This window comes from Haliotis rubra, unplaced genomic scaffold (assembly GCF_003918875.1).
Source record: "Haliotis rubra isolate DU_JTF1 unplaced genomic scaffold, ASM391887v1 Scf77, whole genome shotgun sequence".
Lineage (NCBI taxonomy): Eukaryota > Metazoa > Mollusca > Gastropoda > Lepetellida > Haliotidae > Haliotis > Haliotis rubra.
Genome location: NW_025767490.1, coordinates 1,422,582 through 1,448,176, shown reverse-complemented (window position 1 = coordinate 1,448,176; position 25,595 = coordinate 1,422,582). Strand labels below are relative to the sequence as shown.

Sequence of the window (25,595 nt, the reverse complement as noted above, 5' to 3'; positions counted from 1 at the left end):
TTCCATGCCATGGATGTTGAAACCTGTATGTCTATTGTGGACCTGAATGTCTAAATCATCAATAGGCTTAATGAATAAAGAATAGTTATTCTGTCATGGCCCTTATGCTAAAAGTTAAAGAGGGGGGGCTCTAGATTCGAATACTACTGAAGCAAATCTCAAGGACCTGGCAGTCTACTCCCCTTCAATTGTCAGAACACTGGTAATGGTATCACTAGTTGCTGGATTCATCTTTAATTTTATGGCAGCAGACGTGTAAAATGTTTTTTATACAATGTTGTATGCTATACTAAGATACTGGTTCCATAAAACTTGTCTTCAGCTTATTTTAATGATTTATGTCAAACAACTAGATTTGGGATAAAATAACTAGCCCCCATCGATTTCCACTTGTCTCAAATAATGGACCAGTGGCTGTGGCTGTGAAGCCCATTTCTGGTGTTGTCCCCTGCTATTGCTGGTTGCTAAAAATGGCGTAAAACCATACTCACTACTGGGTAGTTTGATGCTCATGATGTCAATCACTGGATTGACTGGTCCAGATTCAATTAATTACAGACCTTAGTCATATAGCTGGAACATTGCTGATTGCCGCATGAACATGTCTGTTGACAGACAGACGGACGGACGGACGGCGGCGGGCAGACAATATGTTTACTAGTCAACTGGGTATTTTTTCTGCACCAGCTGACTGTGACTGACTGACTTCTTCAGTGGTGATCAAAGTACAAGTGCTTGTTGGCCCACAATGTAAACCCACTCCAAGAATGATTTATCTCTTTGACATCAGTGATATTAGCCTTATGTCAGGATGTTAGGTGATACAGCAAAGCTTCAGACCACTGGCCCCGATTTCTCGAAACAAACTTAAGTCTGAGTTTTTACTCAAATTTGAGAAAACGCAGGAAAATGCATTTTCCAGAATAAACTGAAATCAATATTAAACTCAAACATAGTAGACAATTTGAGTTTGGTGGATAGATTACTTAAGTTGTTTGGGCTTTTTGTTTAAAAATGCAGTTGAGTTAAAAATTAAGCTGTTTCAAATTGTCAAACTCAGTTTGAAATTTGAGTAAAAACTTAAGTTTGTTTCGAGAAATCGGGGCCTGATGTGTCACCAGCATCCCCCAGGTCTAGTACTCTCCTGTGGAAAGGTGTGCATCATGCCATCAGTGTCCCAGTACGACTGTGTGTTCAGCTGTGAGAGGACATTTTGAAGTGATATGGAAATATTTGGTGTGGGATGAAATGTTAGGGTTAACATTTGTGTGTTCTTTGATTTTACTAGTGCATTGTCGCTGTCATGATTATAATATTCAGGTTGTTTTCACCCCAACTATGTTTCTAAGTGTGTCATACTCTTTCCTTGTGGTATAGTGTTGCGAATTGGTTAAAATCTCATAATTGATGATTGGCCCAATCCATTACAACTGATCAGTCATCGAAAAAAATAGGTTAGCGTCATTTATCAAATCTTCCTGTTATCTTTGTTAATGCACACCAAAAAATAAAGGAAAAACATGAAGTAATTTTTTTTCTTGCAAATTGCACAAAATCCATTTGCAAATTTCGCATATTTAAAGTATGATTAGTATGATAGGAACACAGATTTCCTGGATTCTTTGAGATAAACTCAATCATGACTTGGAACGAGCTTGTCGTGCTTATGAAATGTAAATTTAATGACACAGACAAAAACAACCATGTGAAAAATATTGTTGATGCAAACAAGTGTTCCAAGATTGGTTGCGTTCGATTGTGAGAAAACATGTTCGATTGCTTGGTCGTTCAGTCGCTGCGACCAATCTTCGATTATATTCATTTTCAATTAATCGAACCACCACTATTGTGGTAAACATCACCTAGGGTTTTCCTTATGCCGCATGCTATGAGATAACTGGAATGTTGATAAATCCTGTGTTAAACTTGACTTGCTTACTCACGTGGTTTTATCGTAAAAGTGTATAAATTGAAATTTTGATAGATTCAAAATATTCCTAAGAGCAATCTAAGGAGATAGATGGTGACATCATAAAGAGAGTAAGATTCTGCGTCAGACACAGGTAATTGGTCATGTAGATAAGGTGGTGGACTGCTTTTAATGGATCACTGATTAGACTCCCAGGTCTCAAGTGTTTGGGGCGGTGGGGTAGCCTAGTGGTTAAAGCATTGGCTCGTCATGCTGAAGACCCGGGTTCGTTTCCCCACATGGGTACAATGTGTGAAGCCCATTTCTGGTCTCCCCTGCTGTGATGTTGCTGGAATATTGCTAAAAGAAGAGTAAAACCAAACTCACTCACTCAAGTGTGTAGGTGCACTTATCTATACAGTAATTTTGCTTTCAGTCATGGCTGACATGTTGATGTTGTCGGACACTGAGAAGACGTTTCAGTACACGGAGGAGCTTCCTTCTCTCCCCATCCCCCCTCTGAAGCAGACCCTTGACAAGTACCTGGAATCAAGTGAGTACTCTAGATGTTGTTTGAATCAAGTAGGCTACCCTCTCAGTCATACCCAAGACAAGGACCTTGAATGAGGGAGGTCTCTGCCCTCTGTCATACCCTAGACAAGGACCTTGAATCAGGGAGGTCTCTTCCCCTCAGCCATACCCTAGACAAGGACCTTGAATGAGGGAGGTCTCTGCCCTCTGTCATGCCCTAGACAAGGACCTTGAATCAGGGAGGTCTCTGCCCTCAGTCATGCCCTAGACAAGGTCCTTGAATGAGGGAGGTCTCTGCCCTCAGTCATGCCCTAGACAAGGACCTTGAATGAGGGAGGTCTCTGCCCTCAGTCATGCCCTAGACAAGGTCCTTGAATGAGGGAGGTCTCTGCTCTCAGTCATGCCCTAGACAAGGACCTTGAATGAGGGAGGTCTCTGCCCTCAGTCATACCCTAGACAAGGACCTTGAATGAGGGAGGTCTCTGCCCTCAGTCATACCTTAGACAAGGGCCTTGAATAAGGGAGGTGTCTGCCCTCAGTCATACCTTAGACAAGGACCTTGAATCAGGGAGGTCTCTGCCCTCAGTCATACCCTAGACAAGGACCTTGAAGGAGGTGTTTGCCCTGAGTCATACCTTAGACAAGGACCTTGAATCAGGGAGGTCTCTGCCCTCAGTCATACCGTAGACAAATGCCTTGAATCAGGGAGGTCTTTGCCCTCAGTCATACCGTAGATAAAGACCTTGAATCAGGGAGGTCTCTGCCCTCAGTCATACCCTAGACAAGGACCTTGAATCAGGGAGGTCTCTGCCCTCAATCATACCCTAGACAAGGACCTTGAATCAGGGAGGTCTCTGCCCTCAGCCACTAGCTTCAATCAACACAAATTGTGTCACAGTATTGAGTACAGGTTGTCTGACTGCTGATAGGGACATGTCTAATGTGCATATAATCAAACAAGCCACCCTTGCACATAGCCACCGAGGTACTTGGGCCACATATTGAATATCACTGTGACCCACATGACTGAGTTATCCACATGACAACACTACACCTGGTGTAGGTGAGTGGCCACGCCTTAACTGTGTTGCTGGTGGAGAATATTGTGCTGGTTGTGAAGTTCTTAGTTCCTTTATAGCGTATTGGGTGGTTACAGAGTATTGTGTGGTTACAGAGTATTGTGTGGTTACAGAGTATGACCTGATTATTAGTGATCACCTGACTTAATGTTTGTTTGGACCCGTGAAACATGTCATTTTATCTTACCTCGCACTTCGTGGAGGTAATTCTTTATCTCGAATAACATTGAATCACGTATGATGTACGGAAATAACTGATGTTTTGCGAATGCAAATTGTTGGAAGGGACATAACTCTAAATCTGTTTTTCTTGTCAGCAAAATCTAGCGATGGCTACAAAAGATTTGTACCTGTGCTTCAAACAATTCAAAATTAACATTAAGGTGTTCGGTAAGATACGTTGTTCACTGGTCCCTCGGGGCCCATGGGTTGATGTACCCTCGATATTCGTTTGTGTTCCCCTCGCCCTTCGGGCATCAACCCATGCCCCCTCATGACAAGTGAACAACTTATAGTATCCCAATTGCATAAATCGATGTTCATGATGTCGATCACTGGATTATCTGGTCCAGACTGGAGCATTTACAGATCACTGCCATATAGCTGGGCCAACAAAACAAACAGTTAATGTTTTTTTAACAAGGCAATCAGCAATATTCCTGTTTGTCAGTCCATCTTTTGATCATCTAATATGGACCATACAATCCAGTGACTGACATCCTGAGCATCATTTTAGTGGGGGACTTAATGTATGACTTTTATCAGTTATTTGCATCAATAGGGTATGAAATTTTAAACCTTACTGCAGCTGTAAATTATAAAGCTAGCATTGTACCTGACTGACTGACTGAGTTTTGGTTTTACGCCACTTTTAGCAATATTCCAGCAACATCACGGCGGCATTGTACCTAGATACATTAATACATGAAGACATCTAAAGGTACTATACACAACAGTGTGCGAAATAGCCACTGGCCTGCTAGCCTGTGGCTAGTAAAAATCCAATCGGGCCACTAAATCTCCACAGTCACTGGCCCGACTGGATAGTGAATTTTCAAGGGGTCATTTTGTAAATATATCAGTCTCAGACTTGTTAAGTTATAACACACTTTTAAATAATGCAAGATTATCAGAAATGTTCATCATATTAGCAGCTTAATGATGAAACCTGTGTCTATATTCAAATTTCGGACTAGTGAATTATTTTGTAGGTAAGTAACTTTCAGGCATAGCTAGACCGACCGACTAGCAAAATTTGGAAACTATTTTGCACACTGACAAATTTTCTGGTCAAAATCCAGATTTTCAACCCGTCACCATATAGCTGGAATACTGCCAGTGTGTGGTGTTAAATAAGAAGGGTGTTTTATCCTAAACTGAATCTTTGTTCCCATTGCAAACAAAACCCACTGATATTTATTTGGATCTTCTCAGAGGCCAGTTTTCAGCCCTAAGTCTGGCTTAAATATCCCAGCTGGAACTCAGATATTCCTAAGTTATGTCCATACAGTTATGATGGCTTGTTCAGGCCAACTTGTATTTCACTGATGTCGGAACAAATACAGCCTATGATGCTTGTTTTTTATTTTTGAATGTAATATTAATACTCAATGTTGAAAGACCTCTAAATTTAGGAATATCTTATAAAAATCCAAATTTTCACCAAATTAAAAACATTTTTCACAATTTACTTGCTGGGGACTCCTGGTTGGATAAATCCTTTGTACTTCAGCTCCCCATTTGATTTTGACTTTTGATGAACAAATGATTTATTGTGCATGTTCTTATTACAGTAAATAATGAATTGCCAGTGTATTCATTGACGTAATATATACCACCTTTGTTGCTCAGTGTGAAAGAACTGACCTTGACCTTTAGTAGGATTTGTATTAGAGGTACTTATGTCAATAACACATCAGACATGTTGGACTAATGGTGGCAGATGTTGTTTTCACAGGTGTATTAATTCTGAGTTGTGAACAGTTGTTGAAAGAAATATGACCTGTCGTTAATATCATTGATGTATTTTAATACAATGTATGTAGAAAATACCTTGGGCTAATGTGTAGACAATATGGTGATTGACGTGAGCCATTGCCATGGTAACCAGGTAACAGGCTCCCATTGTCTTGTGTCAAAACGTTAAGAGTTACAACCAGTATCAGTGTCATATTTAATTAAGAGTGAGTGAGTGAGTACTCTTTTACGCCGCTTTTAGCAATATTCCAGCAATATCACGGCGGGGGACACCAGAAATGGGCTTCACACATTGTACCCATGTGGGGAATCGAACCCCGGTCTTCAGCGTGACGAGCCAACGCTTTAACCATTAGGCTACCCCACCGCCCTTATTTAATTAAGAATGTATAATTACAACATTGAAATGAAATGTTCGGACAACGTTATCTGTATTGAATTTGAATTTCACCTGTAATTAAGGATCTTTTGAAAACAATATTCTTGTTTCCCATGAATGAGAAGGGAGTCTGTAGGGAGGAGTTTTTGGTTTTTATTGTAGTGGCAGTTTATGAATTGTGATTTATATGGCATGAACCAAAAGAGAAAAGAATTTGAGTTAGTGAGTGAGTGAGTGAGTGGCTTGTAGCTATTTCTGCAATATCACTGCAGGGGACATCATGAATGGGCGTTCAGCATGACAAGCAAATACTTTAACCACTAGGCTACCCAACTGACCCTGAAAATAATTTGACTTAGGAAAGTAATTTCTTTCTTGTTTCTAGGGGCAGTGGGGTAGCCTAGTGGTTAAAGCGTTGGCTCGTCACGCCGAAGACCCGGGTTCGAATCCCCACATGGGTACAATGTGTGAAGCCCATTTCTGGTGTTCCCCGCCGTGATGTTGCAGGAATATTGTTAAAAGCGGCGTAAAACCAAACTCAGTCAGTCAGTCAGTCTTTCTTGTTTCTAAATGCCCATCACTTCTTAATGTAACCCCTGCCCCTAGTTTCTTGAAAATTCCATATAAAAAAGGAACTGCTTATATATATTCAGAGACTAAGATTCTACCTGCTGTGGTCCCAGTGAGCCGCCATGACAGGTGGTGAAAGGTGTTCAGTCTTACATGGCATGACTTCAGTGGTCTTCTATCATGTGCTGTTAATGAATTTGTTTTAATGCATATTATTGTATTGTTTCACTTTTACATATTGCAATGTTATTTTGCCACTATATATAGCTGGAATATTGCTGAGTGCGGCATTAAACAACAAAAAACAAATCCAATGTTATTTAAAATTTCTGGTATAAATGCAAATAAATCTGTCTAGTTTTAGATGGTTCACTGATTAGTGAAAACAGTGCTCCTCAACATTTTGTTTAAAATGTAAAACCACGACATTGGTTTTACATTTTCTTTCAGGACGTGTAATCGTGTTTTAGATATACTTAAAAATATTTGATATTAACATGGTGTGTTAGTTCCTGGGGTAAATAATGACAGTGTTTAATTGTTTGAAACAGATGTGACTATCATTAGGCATGTTAGCTGTCATTTATTACCACTGCTTAAATTAAATATTTAGAGGCATGAGCCGTTATTAACAATGCTGGAATTAATGAAATAGGATGAGGTGAGGTGAAATTGGGTTTTACGTCGTACTTGAGAATATTTCGCTCATATGACGACGTGCATGCGTGTGTATGTGTATGTGCGGCTGTTTGTACTAGCCCAGACTGAAGCTGGTTTTAAAGTGCTAGCCCACTGAGATACCATGCCGCAGGAAGCACGAATATCCCACTCAGACACATTATACTGACTCCGAGCCGACCAGTCCTTGTTGTACCCATTAATGCCGAGCGCCAGGCAGGGACCAACAAGTACCATATTTTAACGTCTTTTGGTATGACGGGTCGGGGATCGAACCCGCGACCTTCCGCTCTCCGGGCGGACGCTCTAACCACTACAGGCGGTCGAAATAGGATGATATTGACAGTGGCAGTTTAATGGAGTTGACGGGTGTTAAAGAGCAAGAAAGTTGTTGCAACAAGCTTTATATCAGGTTTTTAGAATATTTATCACAGTTACATTCCTTTGTGGGAAGCCGTATCTTAAACAGCAGCAATCAAAATACCTACTCTTACATGGAATGAGGAAGTCTTTGTATTTTTAAAATTCACATTCCCTGTTGCTCTGGTGATGATGCATTTTGGGTTGAGTTGTATACTCCCCAGGGAGTTGAGATTGAAAATCAAGTGCAAACTGATACATTCATCTATAATTGTAATAATATACATGCTTTGAGAGGATACCAAGTGTACAGAGGCGAGCACGATGTCAGTACACACAATTTGATTATTATTGTTTAATGTATGCAGACTTGTTTTTAGGGAACAATTTATTAAAAAAATATGTTTTTCTTTCAGCGAAGCCATTTGTGACAGATGAAGAATATGGAGAGACCGAGAGAATCGTGAGAGAGTTTCAAGCAGGTCTGGGCAAAGAGCTGCATCTGAAACTCTCTGAGAAAGCAAAGTATAAGAAGAACTGGGTTTGTATATTTTGTTGCTATATGAGAGCATACAACATCACACATAGGGTTTCTGGAGTAGAATAGTCTGTTGTCATGCCAACAATGAATGGGTTGTCATGCCAAAGCTGTATGTATTGTCATGCCATCCTTATTTTGTACCCAAGAAACCCTGACCCAAAGTTTGTTGTCAAACCATCCCAGAACATGTTACCATGCCAACCCAGAATCTGTTGTCATTCCGCACTTGAATTTGTTGTCAAATCAACCTTGAACTTGTTGTCATGCCAACCTTGAATCTGTTGTCATACCAACCCTGAACCTGTTGTCATACCAACCCTGAACCTGTTGTCATACCAACCCTGAACCTGTTGTCATGCCAACCTTGAATCTGTTGTCATACCAACACTGAACCTGTTGTCATACCAAAACTGAGTCTGTTGTCATGCCAACCTTGAATCTGTTGTCATACCAACCAACCCTGAACCTGTTGTCATGAACTGAACCTGTTGTCAACCCTGAATGTCATACATAACCCTGAACCTGTTGTCATGCCAACCCTGAAACTGAACCTGTTGTCATACCAACCCTGACCCTGTTGTCATGCCAACCCTGAACCTGTTGTCACCAACCCTGAACCCTGAACCTGTTGTATTCCAGCTTGTCATACCAACCCTGAAGTGGTGGGAGGATCATGCGTATCTGGAATGGCGGATGCCGTCTGCTCTGCTGGTCAACATGGCAGGCCCCGGGCCATACATGCGGGACATCTGGCCAGCACGGGACGGAACTCAGCTGGAGCGGACAGCCCTGCTCCTGTATTACATGGTCAAGTTCTGGCAGGTCCTCAGAGAGTGAGTTTGTGTTTGTACTGCACTGGACATTATGAGAATAGTTCATGCTGGAGTCACCCTAGAATTCAGGGCCTAGATTTTCGAAGATCTCGGAGGGCTAAGATAGTCGTAAGTTAATGTTAAGGTATGGCACTTACGACTATCTTAGCGTTAAGAGAGCTACGAAAATCTAGGCCAAGGTCCTGTGGATGTTTTGTTTATTGTTTAACGCTGCACTCCACATATTCAAAATGGAAGTTAATTACTGATTGTTGGGTTAAACAACATTTGCTTTCTCTCTCATTTGCTTTTTCGCTCTTTTTCATACTGCTCATAGTCGTGAATAGGGCAGAGTAACTGCCTTGTCCTTTGAATGTTTCATATACATTATTTGAAATGACACGCAAGTGCCAACATAATTATGAGATTATATACAGTAGAACAGCCTTGTTTTGTACAGTTTTGTTGCTCGTTCAACTCACACAGTTTGAAGAAATTGATATATTTTTGTGTTTATTTAATCAGAAAAACATACACCAATTTTCATCTCAATGTTGGTATTTTTGGGTGATACCACTGTTCCTCGCGATTTGACTTTACACATTTCACATGGTAGAAAGTATACTATGGATTTTACTGCATAATTTGTTTGATTTTCAGAGAGAAATTACGTCCACAGAAGGATGCCAAGGGGAGACCACTCTGTATGTCCCAGTTTCATCGCGTGTACAATACATGTAAAATACCGGGACTGACCATGGATAAAATTCTGTTTTACTTTCAAACAGGTGAACATTTATTTTTCATGACATTACTTTATTACAACAATTTAATTATGAAACATTTGTAGTACTACGGTAATAATGTGTTAAGGGACCGTCCATAATTTGGCATGGGTGGGGGGATGATGGGGTCACTAATTACAAGAAGATACACTAAAATGTTATGTTGATTCTTGGCACAGTTGTTTCCAAGTTATTTAACAAATCAACCAATCCAACCCAAACCCTCATCACGGAGCTGTGTTGTACAAAAGGGTCGTAATTTGTTTCAACATTTGCAGAGACTGAAGGGCCAGCCCCCTCCAATGTCACTGTGACATGCCGAGGTCACTACTTCAACCTGGAATGTCTCGATGCGGATGGCGAGGTCAAGACACAGCCAGAGTTTCTTCATCATCTGAAGGCCATCCAAGAGAAATGTGACAAGATGCCTCCAGGGCCGGCCATTGGGAACCTCACCACAGATGACCGCACGGAATGGGCTAAGGTATTCTGTTGTCAACACCCTTGATGGTCCAGTTTATTATGCCTCACTTTCTTGACCTTTCTGGTGTCCCCCCTGAATAGTTTAGTGGATACAGCGTCTGTCTGAGGAGATGGTGGTTCAGTTGACTCTGGCTCCTACCAAAAAGCAGTAACAGATGGTATTTGTTGTTACCCTGCCTTGTGCTTGACATTAAGGTGAACAAACAAGGACTGGTCAGCTCAGAGTCAGAATACTGTGTCTGAGAAGGGTATTCATGTCTCCAGCAACCAATGCTTGTTAAAAGAGTTGACTGATGGGATCAGGTGGCCCACTGTGTTGGTTGATGCATGTCATCATATCCCACTTGCGTAGATCGATGCTCATGATGTCAATCACTGGATTGTATGGTCCAGACTTGACTACTTACAGACCTCCGCCATATAGCTGGAATATTGCTGAGTGTGGATTAAACAAATACGAACAAACGAAAAACAAACAAACACACAAACCTCACCATCAAAGTACAATCTGTTGATCACTGGATTGTCTGGTCCAGACTCAATTAAATACAGACCGCCAGCATATAGCTGGAATATTGCTGAGTTCGGCGTAAAACTAAACTCACTCACTCAAAGTACAATCATCTTTCAACACAGCATTAACCCATATTAGATCATTTCGTCCATCAAATCTATTATCACAATGCTTAACTGCAAATACTTCTTGGTCATGAGCTGAAGAATAGCATAAGTTACTTTGGTGCAGATCTTATTTTAGAATTGCAGCTTCAAATGAGGCAGCAATAATTTATTGAAACCATTTTACAGATATTCTTGAACTTTTGTATGCATGGCTCCCAGTTAGTGATTGATGTTCATGCATTGAACCACTCACTCAGCTACTCACATAACCGCTCACTCAAACACTGTATTATTGTCAGATGAGGAGCCGCCTCATTGCCAAGAATCCAAAGAACTACGAGAACCTAGAGAAAATCCAGCAGTCTGTATTCCTGATTGACCTGACTGACGAATCTCCTGCCGATGAGAGTCAGGTATGTGACACAGCCATGCTGCTACACACTGAAGTACAGCCTCTGTGAATTCACGATTTATCCAGAAAATGTTTCCCAGCTTGTCAGGGGCGGTTGGTTAGTGTAGGGTTAAAGCTTTTGTTCATCATGCTGAAGGCTGGGTTATTTCCCCTCATGGGTAGAATATGTGAAGCCCATTTTTGGTGTCCCAAGCCAGAATATTGCTGGATTATTGTAGAAGATGTTTAAAACCTTACTCACTCAGCCATTTTGTCAGCCTCCTGGCCAAGCTCATCATCATCACTAAAGTGGTAAGCTTTTCAGACCAGCATCATTTTGGGCTTCCCACCCACAAACTCCGTGGTGTAGTGGTTAGAGCGTCCGCCCGGACAGCGGAAGGTTGCGGGTTCGATCCCAGTTCGAACCTGGTTCGAACCCGGCCGCGTCATACCAAAAGATGTTAAAATATGGTACTTGTTGGTCCCTGCCTGGCGGTCAGCATTAATTGGTACAACAAGGACTGGTTGGCTCGGAGTCAGTATAATGTGTCTGAGTGGGGTATTCATGCTTCCTGCGGCATGGTATCTCAGTGGGCTAGCACTATAAACCCAGCTTCAGTCTGGGCTAGTACAAGCAGCCGCACATACACATACACACACATGCACGTCGTCATATGAGCGAAATATTCTCAAGCATGACGTTAAACCCAATTTCATCTCACCTCACCTCCCACCCACAAAATATGAGACATCATCATAGGTCTGAAATACCGTTCAAAGCTGTAATGGAACAAATACATTGCCAGACTGCCATCAGGATCCACTAACTTTTGAAGCAACGCTTTCATTTAAAAACCTGTATTTTATTGTGACAACCAGCATGTAAAGTTGTGCTATATACATACGATTGATATATCCCTCCAATTCAATATCTTTCAGCTGGCATGGCTGGGGCTTGGTGGAAATGCAGACAACAAATTCTTTGATAAATCCCTCAACATTTCTGTTCACAAGAACGGTCTTATCTGCTCCAACTGTGATGTAAGTATGGCATGTTCTCCGTAAATCAACATTACCAGCTCTGTTGATGTGACTGTTCTGTTGTTGACCTTAATCAGCATTACGTTCTCAGTTGATCTGGCTGTTCTGTTGTTGGCCTTAGTCAACACTTCGAACTCAGTTGATCTGACTGTTCTGTTGTTGGCCTTAATCAACACTACTAAGGGACCGTTCATAATTTATGGCTAGGGGGGTGGGGTGTGATGATGATTTTTGGGAGAAGTATGTATAATATGAATGAGCCCCCCGCCCCCAAGATTTATGTGTACAAAATAAGTGACCCCCCTCCATATCATGTACAAAATTGGGTTTGGGTGGTCAGGCTCACTGACTTGGTTGACACATGTCATCGTATCCAAATTGTGTACATCGATGCTCATGATGTTGATCACTGGATTGTTTGGTCCAGACTGGATTATTTACAGATCGCCGCCATATAGCTGGAATATTGCTGAATGTGGCATTAAACAACAAACCAATACAAGTATGTTACTTACTCAGTGGCTGTTTTGTTCTACGTGACCTGTTCTGTTTCAGCATTCTCCGTTTGACGCCATGGTGCTGGTTGTAAGCACCTACTATGTCCACCTCAAACTGCAGGAGGTTGATGGCCAGTGGCAGGTCAGTAGCACGCCCAGATAGGACATTTATAGGGGGCAGTAGACATAAGAAGTTTATTAAGAACCCAGTGCCTAGATTTTCGAAGCGCTAAGATAGTCATAAGTGCCATACATTAACAATAACTTACGACTATCTTAGTGCTAAGAGAGCTTGGACTTACTGACTGAGTTTAGTTTTACGCCGCTTTTAGCAATATTCCAGCAATATCACGGTGGAGGACACCAGAAATGGGCTTCACACATTGTGCCCATGTGGGGAATCGAACCTGGGTCTTCGGCGTGACGAGCCAACGCTTTAACCACTAGGCTACCCCACCGCCCCTAAGAGAGCTTCGAAAATCTGAGCCCAGGTGATATAGTTGCCGATAAGTTAAAGTTGTCTCAAACTGCAGTGGTTGAGTTTTCCAGCCCTGTCATGTGGTTGAGTTATCAGCATTGCTGAAACATTTTGAGTTTTCATGGTTTTGTTCATAAAGTCAATTTAAATTTAACATTTTGAACTAAAATAGTATTTTCGTTTTGATCTTTCAGGTTCTGTGAGTTGGTTGAGTGTTCAGTTTTGCTAAAACATTTGAAGAGTTCATGGTTTTGTTCATCAACTTACATTTAACATTTTGAACTAAAATATCTTCAGGTTGTGATTATATTGTTTTATTCTGCCTTTTGGAATATTGACAATGAAAGTATTTGAGACGACGTGAAATTGATCCAGGCAATTGACAAATTTACGGTTAGCACTTGAATTGTTGACATTCAGCCCTAGATAGTGGACTGGCACCTGAGCGACCTTGACCTAGTGCTGCTATCTGCCTGGTGTGATGTGTGGGGTACGGACTCTGGCCTCTCTGGTGGTTTCTGTATAAAACTATGTCAGTCACCCAGTGTCATTGCTTTATCAAGTACACCCTGACCTCATTTTAGCAATCCATGTGATATTGATGTCTAGTGGGAATCCATTCTTTGAAACACTGGTGATTGTCAAAATGAGATATTGAAAAAAATAGATTTTGCCTATTATGTCAGAGATATATCATAGCTTTGTCAGAGGTGGATAATCGACCCCAGAAACATTGGAGGAACAATTTTTTTTTACAACAGCAGGGACCTGAAGATCTTCATGAAATTGGTGAAAGTAGTATAAAAGAAGGGAAAAGTATAATTCTAGTGTGTCAATCTCTTTCTGGTGACCCCCGTTATGATATTGCTGGAATATTGTACTTCAAAATTAGGGCTGCGCAATATAACCGGTTTACCGGTATTTACGTATTGCGATACGCTGATCGAAAACCGGTATTTTGACATGCATTCGGAAAACTTTGTAACACTCGGAAATCTTCGGATATTTCCATTTGTTGAATTGTTCTTTTCCCTGTTTCATTAGTGCCAAATGTTACTTACATTTTTATTTTGTCATGATTAAAAGTTTTTATAAAAGGTTAATCAATCATAGTGATTTTGTTGTGTTTTTGCTTTATAATCAAGCATTAACTCGATTATAAGTAGTTTTTGTTAAAAAAAAGAAATCCTTGCAATATATTGCAATACATATCGCAATATATGCTTCCACATCGCAATATATCGCAATATGAAAATTTTCTGCAATACCCACCCCTATTCAATATCCATACATGCTTTCTCACATTATATTGGACTGTATTGACTATGTGTAAGGTATATGGTGCAATTTCTTGCATCCATTAAAGCCCTGACTGTACTCAGCATTATTTTGTTGTAGGATATCTTTAGAGTTTATACATGTACCGAGTGTGTTAGTGCTCTTGATGGTATGGTGCTGTGAATTGTACATTACAGGGCAGCACGGCTGTGAGACCGTTTCCTCCCGCTGAAGAACTCACTTTTGACCTTGATGATGTCCTCCAGCAGAAGATCAAGAGCACCAGAGACGCATTTAAAGAACTGGTAGGTATATAATAAGTTAGAGGATCTTGAGAAACGAATTACCATGGTTACGTGCATCATTAAAAGACTTTGTTGGGTTTTAATCTGCTTGTACGACCAAAGATAATTTACAAGAATAGGGCATTCACAAATAACGAAGTTGTAAAATTTATCAATATTTCATTTCCCAATGTTTAAAATGCCACTCAAAGAATGTTTTAGGGAATCTGTTTATCACAAGTAATGATACTGTGGTATTATGTCTTTTCTAAAGTGATAGCATGTTGTTCCTCTGCTTGAGTCCTGTTCAAGGTTTTTGGGAAAGTTATGAGAAAGTTCAGGCTGAGGCATGCTCGCTCACTTACACATCTTTTGAAAAGAGTACCTTATTGGCATTAACTTGGAATTCTGAGTGAATTCTCACTCACTCACTCACTCACTCACTCACTCACTCACCCACTCACCTCACCACTCACTCACTCACACACTCACTCACTCACTCACTCACTCACTCACTCACTCACTCACCACTCACTCACTCACTCACTCACTCACTCACCCACCCACCCCACTCACTCACTCACTCACTCACTCACTCACTCACTCACTCACTCACTCACTCACTCACTCACTCACTCACCCACCCACCCACATACTCACTCACTCACTCACTCACTCACTCACTCACTCACTCACTCACTCACTCACTCACTCACTCACTCACTCACTCACTCTGTTCCTGCTAGTGTGCCACTGTGGAGGTTCAGACAGCCCTGTTTACAGACTACGGTAAAGAATACTTGAAGTCGGTCAAAGTTCACCCTGATGCTCACGTACAGATGGCGCTGCAACTCACCTACTACAGGAAGTACGGGAAGTAAGTGTCCCAGGTCTTACATCATTCCCTGGAATCACCGAAATACACCTGTAACTGTAATGTGGACATTCCTCATTACCGAACCAGCATGACAGTGTTCTGTTGTTTAGATGTTGGAATGACCTACGTGAATACTTCAGTTGGAATTAATATGTTTCAGAGATTTAAGTCTAAATCCTATCATTATTGATGTGGGGTTGTCTTTCCACACAATTTTACTGTTTTGTCATATCAGTGTGACACACATACATACAAGGTCATGTTATAATCTTTGTGTATTTCATTGCTTTGTTGACTTTTGAAACGTTTATTCCCCAGACCTGCCCCGATGTATGAGACGGCAACAACTCGTCGGTTCTACCATGCTCGTACCGAGACGATGAGGTCTTGCACTGTTGAGGCGATAGACTGGTGTAAATCCATGGTGGATCCTCGAGTCAGCGTGAGTATCAACGGGAAACAGCAGCATCATTTAGTGTGTCACCAGCATGTCATGTTGTGCAACACCGACACTGTATGTTGTAAAACAGTCAGGTTGAGATCCCCCCCTTGGTGCAGTGGATAGAGAGTCTGCCTGGAGACTGAGAATATCGTGCAATAATATGAGATATGACGTTAACTCCATTTCACGTCATCACACCTTCATCTAAAGCTAGGGGTGGGTATTGCAGAGAATTTTCATATTGCGATATTTTGCGATGCGAAAGCTTATATTGCGATATGTATTGCAATATATTGCAAGAAGTTTTTTTAACAATAAACTACTAATGATCAAGTTAACGCTTTATTTATAAAGCAAAAACACAACAAAATCACTATGCTTTCATTAAGCTTTAATAAAAACTTTTTATCATGACAGAATAAGAATATAGATAATATTTAAATGTAATTTTCACCACGATCATTCCCACCACCATTACCACAATTGCCACAATCATCAAGGTTTCCGAGTGTTACGAAGTTTTCCGAATACAAGTCAAAATACCAGTTTTCTATCAGCGTATCGCAATACGTATCGTTTTCATGTCTGAACCGGTTAATACCAGTAAACCGGTTATATTGCGCAGCCCTATCTAAAGCCCAGATTTGATTATTCACAGGCTGACATGAAATATTGATGACTGCAGTGTAAATCAACACTCTACTGTTGCCATGATTACAGTCCCAGAAGCGTATCCAGCTGTTTCTGCGAGCCGTGTCCAGACACCAGCAGCTGATGGGTGAGTCCCAGGAAATGAATGGCTGTGACCGCCATCTGTTTGGCCTCTACATGACGGCAAAGGAGGAGGGGCTGCCCATGCCCGACATCTTCACTGACGCTACTTTTTTAAGAGGTATACTTTTTAAACGTTGTTAATAGTCTGTTCATCTTCAATTTTTGCATTTTTTACATCTGAAACAAAGGCCCATGGTGCAGATGGTGATGATGTCTAATGTGGGTTGCAGCAGGGAGACCATATAACGGGGAGTGGTCACTCTTGAAAAGCCCCTTAGCGTATGCCTCGTCTAGTCACGTGACCAGTGTAGCCAATATGGCAGCAGCTTAGTTTTTAAGATTTAGCCCGGTTTATTTTCAACAGCTGATTACATTCGCTGAGTGTTGTGACAACTGAAAACCTATATGTAGAAGATAAGTTACCTATTCTGTCACTTCATTTTAAGTCAAATAATTGTTATTAGTGTCAGTATTAGTAAAGTAGATTTATAGTAAAGTTTCAAGTCGGCATGTTGTAGCTTACTGGCTTCAATTCTCGGTACACAGCGAAGAAAGACTAAATTGTATTGCTAAAAACTTCTTTCACATATTCGTTTAATTTTTAGAAGGGAAATATACCTTTAGTTGAAAGGTGTTTGCAAGTAATAGTGATAGTTTTAATACTTAAAATTTTTTGTTAGGGTGTATTTGAGGTGTGTGAAAAATATGACATATCGCCGATCTGTTCTGATCTGCCATTGAAATACTACAGGGCGTTGTTTGAGTGTTTCTAGTTATTGTTCTAAAAACGTCTTTCACATACACCTTTAATTTAACTGAGGGGAATATACCATCAGGTGAAAGGTGTTTGCAAGTAATAGTGATAGTTTTATAATTTAAAAAAGATTGTTAGGATGTATTTGATGTGTGTGAAAAATATGACATATCGCCGATCTGTTCTGATCCGACATTGATGCTTGTGATGCTTGAGTGTTATAGTTCTAAAACTTCTTTCTTTCTTGACAAAATTGGGAAGGTGTTTACAACGCTTTGTGACAGTTCTAAACTTTCTGTTCTTGAGGGGTGTGTGACAGTGTCAGTTAACATTCTGTCAGTGTCCATGCCATTCCACACATGCAAAATGATGTCTGAATTAATTACTAATGTAAAAAATGTCTCAAAGTAGATTTTTTAAAAATGGACAGCTGATGTTAACACATGTGTTCTAGCGATAGTTTTGGGTTCTTTAACATGTTTGGGGAGGGATGGCCATGGTGTATCATTTATTCTTTCATTCATTCACATATGTATTTCCTTCTTTTGTTCTTTTTCTTTATTTCTTTCATTCATTCACATATAATTCTTGCTCTTAATTCTTGCTATAATTCATTCCTTCATTCCTTCATTCATTGTAAAATTCTGACTGATACAATAAACTGGCTGAAGTACTGTTAAACGCAGCCGATGTTGCGCTGGGAACGAACCAAGTCACTGTGTGCATTGGAGCATGACGAGGCACATGCTAATTAGTACAAATGGTAAAGAAAGCCAGCGAGTGACCTATCCCTGTTGTAGATTATCCCTGGTTGCAGGAATGACTTCAGCTGTAGTGACTCTTGTCTTTTGCTCTATGACTTCTTACCCAAACATTAACATGGCCCGCCCAGCAGCCATCTTGAAAATGTCATGCTTGTCCATAACTCAGCCATGTCTTGATGTATCATCATGGAATGTGATGTACAGAAGTATGTTGAAAGTTCAATAACATATGATACATGCTCTGTTTTTTCTATAGGTATGAATACATACCCTAATGTTTCTAGTGTTACTACATTTTCAACATCTCTTCAAAAACTACAAGGTCTAGGGTGTTTTTTAGACATGGCCGCCATTATTATTTCATCATAAATCTGATGAACTGCAGATCTTTGCTGCTCAAAGTTGTCATTTATTGGAGCTCTTATGTCCGTCAATCATTTGCATTGGTATTAAGAAGCAGTGACAGGGACGATATATGTATCATAGGGTGTCAATGCCCACCATGTCCACTTTCCAATAGACAACATCAGTTACAGTTCCTTCATCATCAAAATAATGAAATAACAACAAAATGTATACTTTAATATGTATTTTGCAAATGGCGACCGGACAGGATTATAACTTCTTGTTTGTGGATTGATTGTGTGTAAATAGGTAGGTACAAAACTTAATAATGTCTAAGGGCAAAATATTTTGAAATAACAACAAAATGTATACTTTAATATGTATTTTATTTATCATGTATAAGAAAGTGGCTGTAATCGTCGTAAACTTCCACTGCTGTACCACTAACCTGTAAGATCGTCCTGACAGGGCACTGACGACCTGAAAAATACTTTCAAGAAATTATATCTCATAGATAAGCCGATCCCCTTCTAGAGACTGCTTTTTTCCCCCTCAAAATTCGGCTTATCTACGGTTATATACTGTACAACAACTTTACAAAAGGACATGCATCCTATCAAAATCCTTAATATTTTATTCTTTATCAACTAGACAACCAGAATTTATGACAGATCAAATGTCTAGGCGATAAATTCTGTCTCTCGTATTAGCTCCTCTCATCATCAGGATAGGGTAGTCACAATTTGGGTTGGATCAAGGATTATGAAAGGATATAATGTATTGTCAAACAGCATCACTGGCTGCTGGGTGTGAGATCTTCCAATGTGAGTATGAGGCGACCCCCTTAACAGCAACCTCATTTTAAGTATTAAAAATGTAAATTTAATGTTTCAAATTTTCAGTGGTGGCGGAGGTAATTATGTGTTGTCGACAAGCAGTATCGGCTACACCACTGTGTATGGTGGAGTGTCCCCCATGTGCAGGAATGGGTACGGCTGCTTCTATAGGATGGCTTCCAATGAGTGAGTACATCACTGGTTCATGCACCAGGTGGTTTACATTCTGCTTACATTCTAGGGACCATTTATAATTTACGACTAGTGGGGGTGATGATGATTTTAAGACGGGTGGGTGGAACCCATTTTGTTCTGGGGAAGTAAGGGGGTCATCAATTTTGTACACATGTACTTGGGGTATTGTCATTGATTTTGTGGGAGGTGGGGTAGCCTAGTTGTTACAGCGTTGGCTCGTCACGCTGTGGAACCGGATTCGAATCCCCACATGGGTACAATGTGTGAAGCCCATTTCTGGTGTCCCCCACCGTGATGTTGCTGGAATATTGCTTAAAGCGGCGTAAAACCAAAACTCAGTCAGTCATTTATTTTGTACATGACATGCGGGGGTGGAGAATTTACTTTGTACATAAATTTTAGGGGTGGGGAAGGGGCATTCACATTGTACATACTCCATAAACATCATCATCATCATCATAACCCTCCTAAGCCGTTAATTATGAATGGTCCCTTACCCATACAGTCTTCGGTGACCAATGCTTGTTGTAACAGGTGACTCACAGTGTAGATCGATGCTCATGCTGTTTATCACTCGATTGTCTGGTCCAGAATCGATTATTTGCAGACTGCTGCTGCAAGCGGACCCTGGTTCAAACAGTATATCAGTATATCATATCTGGTGCCCCTTACATGATATTGTAGGAATGTTGCTAAAAGTGTTGTAAAATTCAACTCACTCACTCATTTTTGCAGAATCGGCACTTTCATGTCCTCCTGGGTAGAGGACGAGGAAACTAGTGCTAAGGAATTCACCCAGGATTTCCACCAGACTCTCCGGGACATGCAAGCATTGCTGGACCACCGTGCCACATCCGCCCGATTGTAGGGGACACCAGGTGTCTCCACATGTAACTACCATTAGCTTTAGTCCCATGATGCCTTACGATAATTGGAGCACTTTGTGGAACAAGAGCCACCAGTCCCTGCCTCACAGCGTACAAGGAGTATAAATGTCAGGAGTAGGCCTGATGAACGTGTACTAGATTGTTCATTATAGTTGGTCAAAGTTTTAGGTAGTTATTTTATCAAGATGTGAAATTGTGAAAAACATTATGCATGGTGCTGAATTGTTCATAGGAGTGATCGGTTCATCAAGAATTACAGGAATATCTCTATGAAACATTATTTTATAATGTTGATGATATCAAGGGCACAGAGGGGCGGTGGGGTAGCCTAGTGGTTAAAGCGTTCGCTCGTCACGCCGAAGACCCGGGTTCGATTCCTCACATGGGCACAATGTGTGAAGCCCATTTCTGGTATCCCCCGCCGTGATGTTGCTGGAATATTGCTAAAGGTGGCGTAAAACTAAACTCAGTCACTCACTCACTCAAGTGCACAGAAAAGATTCAAAATCTACTTCTTGGTTGACTAGGGAACACCTTTTCCCTCTGCTGTCTTGAAAGTTTAGCTGCCATGGGATGCATTAAGCTTTAACTTTTTATAAGCTCCTGGGTGACAGGGTAGGGAGCAGGGTTGGGAGGGCAGGGTGTGGGGGTTAGGGGGTTGTTACTTGGAAGGTTAGAACACAACTTTATTATACTTTTAGATCTTTTCAGATATAACTTATTCAGATTTTTGAATCATGCAAATAGATTATTTGCTTGTCAGAATCATTGCTGTCTTCCTTGTAAATAGATTTTTAGTCGAGGTTAAGGGAGAGGATGTTATGGTGCGAGGTTTGTTATTTCTTTACAAATATTAAGTAGCCATCTAAAAAGGACACACTAATTTTCAGTTAATAGTTGTCTGTCTTTGAATGTATGCCCTTGATATGTGCCTTCACTGCAACATCAGATGTCACAAGTATTACATACAGTATTTCCTTCAGTAGATGTTGGGTCCCAATACATGCCTGGGGTGGTGGGGTAGCCTAGTAGTTAAAGCTTTTGCTTGTCACGCTGAAGACCTGGGCTCGATCCCTCAGATGGATACAGTGTGTGTCCCCTCAAGATATTATACATATACTTATCTATGAAATCTCCAGTACATTCCAGCCTCCCATAGATGCCTGGGGCTCCTTTTACAAAGCAACCTTTACTAAGGTTAACCTTAACTCCCATTCTTTAACATTGCACTAAGGTTACCTTAGTGACTTATGATCACCTTAGTGCTTTGTGAAAGGAGGCCCAGGGCCTAGATTTTTGAAGCTCTCATAGCGCTGAGATAGTTGTAAGTGCCATACATTAACAGTAACTTACGACTATCTTAGCGCTGAGAGAGCTTCGAAAATCTAGGCCTTTTGCTCTGTCCGAAAACAGAGATGGCAACAGGAAAATTTATTTTCAGCTGAAAACTTACCGATAATATTGTGGCATTGAATGGGGTTCAGGTGGATTCAATGGATTTAGACGATTCACAGAATTGATCAATTTGAAATATAATTGGTGGAAGTCTGCAAATCAGTGGAAAATTGCCATCCCTGCTAAAGGAACAGAAGCCAGGCCTCTGTTAGAAGACTGGGCCTCTGTTAGATGACTGGGCCTCTGTTAGATGACCGGGCTTCTGTTAGATGACCGGGCCTCTGTTAGATGACCGGGAAACTGTTAGATGACCGGGCCACTGTTAGATGACCGGGCCACTGTTAGATGACCGGGCCACTGTTAGATCACTGTTAGATGACCGGGCCACTGTTAGATGACCGGGCCACTGTTAGATGACCGGGCCACTAACAGAGGCTGAATCCATTAGATGATAATATGAATGATCCTTATCACATTAACTTACACAATGTAATGATATGCTTCATGTAATAACGGTCATTATCTGTAAGTGTACCCTTTGCACAAATAGAATTTGGGATTTGGTAAGCTTACCCCAGTGCCAGCATTGAACAGACTCCAAGTCTCCACTAGACTGACCGTCATAGGGCACCAGGTCAACGGTTTGTGCTATGTTAATGGACACATGGTAGGATCAAATATGGTACTCACCTGTTGCTGACCAACAATGTCACTCCTGTTTAAACTTATCATTCCTATGAGTAATATTTTCTGGCTTCTTTGATGGGCATTTTAGAAGTCGAGTTGATGAAGAATAATGACAATTATTATGGATATACAACTTCTTTTATTCTGTGGAGGTGACGTTTCGACGAAGGTTCTAATGTCGTTGTGTCAAAAAAAAAAAAAAAAGAAGTTGTATATCCATAATAATTGTCATTATTCTTCAATATTTTCTGGGTTGAAAATCGTGATCTCAGGTTTAACATACAGATGTAAGGAAATATTTGAATGCATATCATTTGTTATTTACGTTTAATTACAGGAATTGATTCACACTGTTTTTATGTGTTTCCCTCCATTTTCATTGTATTCAAACATCCTCAAACATCTTATGCAATTTTGAAATCATTTTCAAGTCGAAAAATTCCAAAGTACATTTTTAATTGGCTTAGAACTTTGATTTTTAAGTTTGAATCTATCTTAGAAATGAACACCTTATACAGCATGGTAATAAGGATGACAGTGCTAGTACCTTTAATTTTAATGAGTTTGTTTGCCTGTTATTTATCTAGTAGTGCTGTGGAGTGCCTGTATTTAATTAACTTTTTATTGTTTTAGTTAGCTTTTATCAGTATCAGACTATAATACTGTTGTCTTTAGTAGGTCGATATTTACATTGTCAAGTCCGATGTGGAAAAGACAGATGAAGGAAGCATCCTGTTTCCATGCAAATAAGAAATATTCGGTATAGAACTATCTTATGTCTCAGTTATCCAGCTATCAGTATTTGTAATATACTACTCAAAACTTGATAGGGATACTAGGATATTTCGTACTGTGTCATAACTTGACCAGAACTTATTGAATTCCTCAGTTCCATGGTATAGAATGCTTTTTGTATGACAACATATCTGAAAATCAGTCACACTCCCACCCCACCTGAATATCCCTATCAATCGTTGAGTAACGTATATATATAGTGGCGCCCCCACCTACCCAGAGACCCCGCTTTGTGCACCATTAAAGCCAGGAACCTGGACATGGTCCATGCATGTGTCAAGGACAGACAGTTTTAAATTCTGGTTAGGGGCTGGAGACGTTATCATGAAAAAATAGATTGTTCCAGAAAAAATAGTAAAATATGCATCAATCTGTTGAAAAAAAAAATTGCCATCTGAAAAAAGAAAATTTTGCAAAATGTTTCTAAAATGAAATATTTAGTCTAAAAGATTTTACTAAAAAAATTTAGTTTTGCAGAAACATTATCTCGTGTCTATGCAAAGTTCCAGCACTCCTCCCCTCCAAAATAACATGGTTGCTTCCTAAGTCAGTATGAGTTTGGATATTAAGGTGTTTTTGGGTCAGATACAGTGATTTTGTTTTATATCATTATATTGCAAACTGTATCTCTGTGTTTTGTGACTTGATGTTTGGAGCAGTTGACATTGGTGTGAATGTTTTTCCTCGATGTATAAATACTTGTTTTAAATGGTCTACATAGCTCAAGTACTATTTTTTGAAAACAGTTTTAATTATTACTTGACATTTAACACTATTTTCCTTGTATTTTACAACACATACTACTGATTCTTTCATACTTATATGATTAATTAAATTTCTTTTGGGGTATATAAATACCACTTGTTTTATCTTTCACCTAAATAAGCACTTCAGGGTATGATCTGAAATTTGTTTTTATTATTTTTTTCCCATCTACAAACCAGGAGTTTTGTACCAAAGAATCTTTCAATAAATACATAGAAAAATCCTCTGGCTAATTTTGTAAACTTTATCATAAACATGACCAATTACAAATGAGGCATAATGGATAAATGTTGCCTCAAAGAAACTCAGGGGTACAATGTCTGTTTGAGGAAGCTGTTTTGATGTTGAACGTGTCATAATCATGTGATTTTCATTGTACTTCCTGTAGACAAGTTTATTGTGTTCGTGGTCATGCAGCGATACCTCCAACTACACGTGTAGGGACCATGAAGTATATTGACTTACTCTCCTGGGTTTAGAGATGTTTAATGTTGGGATGGGGTTTATGCCAAAGGACAACCAGTTTGTGTGTGGTTCTATGTAATTAAGATCAGATATTTTACTCCATTACACTAAGATGTCAAAGTCTAGATGAAGGATGATTGGTTTTTTAGCAAATCAGATGTCAGCTTTTAAAGATATTTAGCTGTATCTCTTTGTCTCTTACCAGAAGATTAAGATTAAGAAATTTCCTTTTTCACAAAAAATAACGATACAGACACAAATATATCCTTGATAGTATTTTTTGGGTGCAACTTCTTAGGAATAGATAACAAGGAGCTGTAAAAAAACATGCCGGGGGCCGTGGGGTAGCCTAATAGTTAAAGTGTTGGCTTGTCACGCCGAAGACCCAGGTTCGAATCCCCACATGGGTACAATGTGTGAAGCCCATTTCTGGTGTCCCCCGCAGTGATGTTGCTGGAATATTGCTAAAAGCGGCGTAAAACCAAACTCAGTCAGTCAGTCATAATATGTCCAACAATGCAATCAGATAGTAGCTCCCCTTTAATAGTTTCCTTTCAGAACTGCCCATTCATATTCGTCTTTGGGTCACAGATAAGCTGGCATGAATGATTTCTTTTAATGATAATTCAGAATCCTTGTATCTGATTGGCTGATTAGAAAGTTCACCTGTGCTTCTTCCAATGAGTCAGTGTTTACTCAGGGACTACTGTAATGGTGTTAAGTATCTGATTAACATTACACTTAGCTTTAAATGTAACTATTCCCTTGAAGCTACAGTAGGCGATATACTGAGTTGCTCATGTCGAAGTCTGCGAGGTTCTGCTGTGTAAAATACTTTGGTTGTGTAGCTGAGGCAACAACAAATTGATTATTTATTCTGTAGACTTTGAGGACACAGGTGTTTTCTGTCTTATTTTAAA

The 25,595-nt window shown here is 40.1% G+C and overlaps 1 protein-coding gene and 1 long non-coding RNA gene across 3 annotated transcripts in view; one reads left to right on the top strand and one right to left on the bottom strand.

Annotated features, from left to right (window-relative positions):
* LOC124260565 (peroxisomal carnitine O-octanoyltransferase-like) overlaps positions 1-20,950 on the top strand; it is a 24,538-nt gene extending 3,588 nt beyond the window's left edge. For both annotated transcript variants that reach the window (XM_046694889.1, XM_046694888.1), the window contains exons 2-15: positions 2,346-2,462; positions 7,900-8,024; positions 8,664-8,857; positions 9,497-9,624; positions 9,900-10,105; positions 11,025-11,138; positions 12,056-12,157; positions 12,713-12,796; positions 14,608-14,715; positions 15,441-15,571; positions 15,890-16,013; positions 16,734-16,905; positions 19,553-19,672; positions 20,417-20,950. In XM_046694889.1, the coding sequence (XP_046550845.1) occupies positions 2,348-2,462; positions 7,900-8,024; positions 8,664-8,857; positions 9,497-9,624; positions 9,900-10,105; positions 11,025-11,138; positions 12,056-12,157; positions 12,713-12,796; positions 14,608-14,715; positions 15,441-15,571; positions 15,890-16,013; positions 16,734-16,905; positions 19,553-19,672; positions 20,417-20,445 (1,752 nt within the window). In that variant the 5' untranslated portion in view covers positions 2,346-2,347 and the 3' untranslated portion in view covers positions 20,446-20,950. The remainder of the gene's footprint in view (positions 1-2,345; positions 2,463-7,899; positions 8,025-8,663; positions 8,858-9,496; positions 9,625-9,899; positions 10,106-11,024; positions 11,139-12,055; positions 12,158-12,712; positions 12,797-14,607; positions 14,716-15,440; positions 15,572-15,889; positions 16,014-16,733; positions 16,906-19,552; positions 19,673-20,416) is intronic.
* The window catches only part of LOC124260567, a 21,598-nt gene continuing 14,870 nt past the window's right edge, over positions 18,868-25,595 (bottom strand). Inside the window, exon 3 of the long non-coding RNA XR_006894124.1 lies at positions 18,868-19,231. This is a non-coding gene — a long non-coding RNA (uncharacterized LOC124260567). The remainder of the gene's footprint in view (positions 19,232-25,595) is intronic.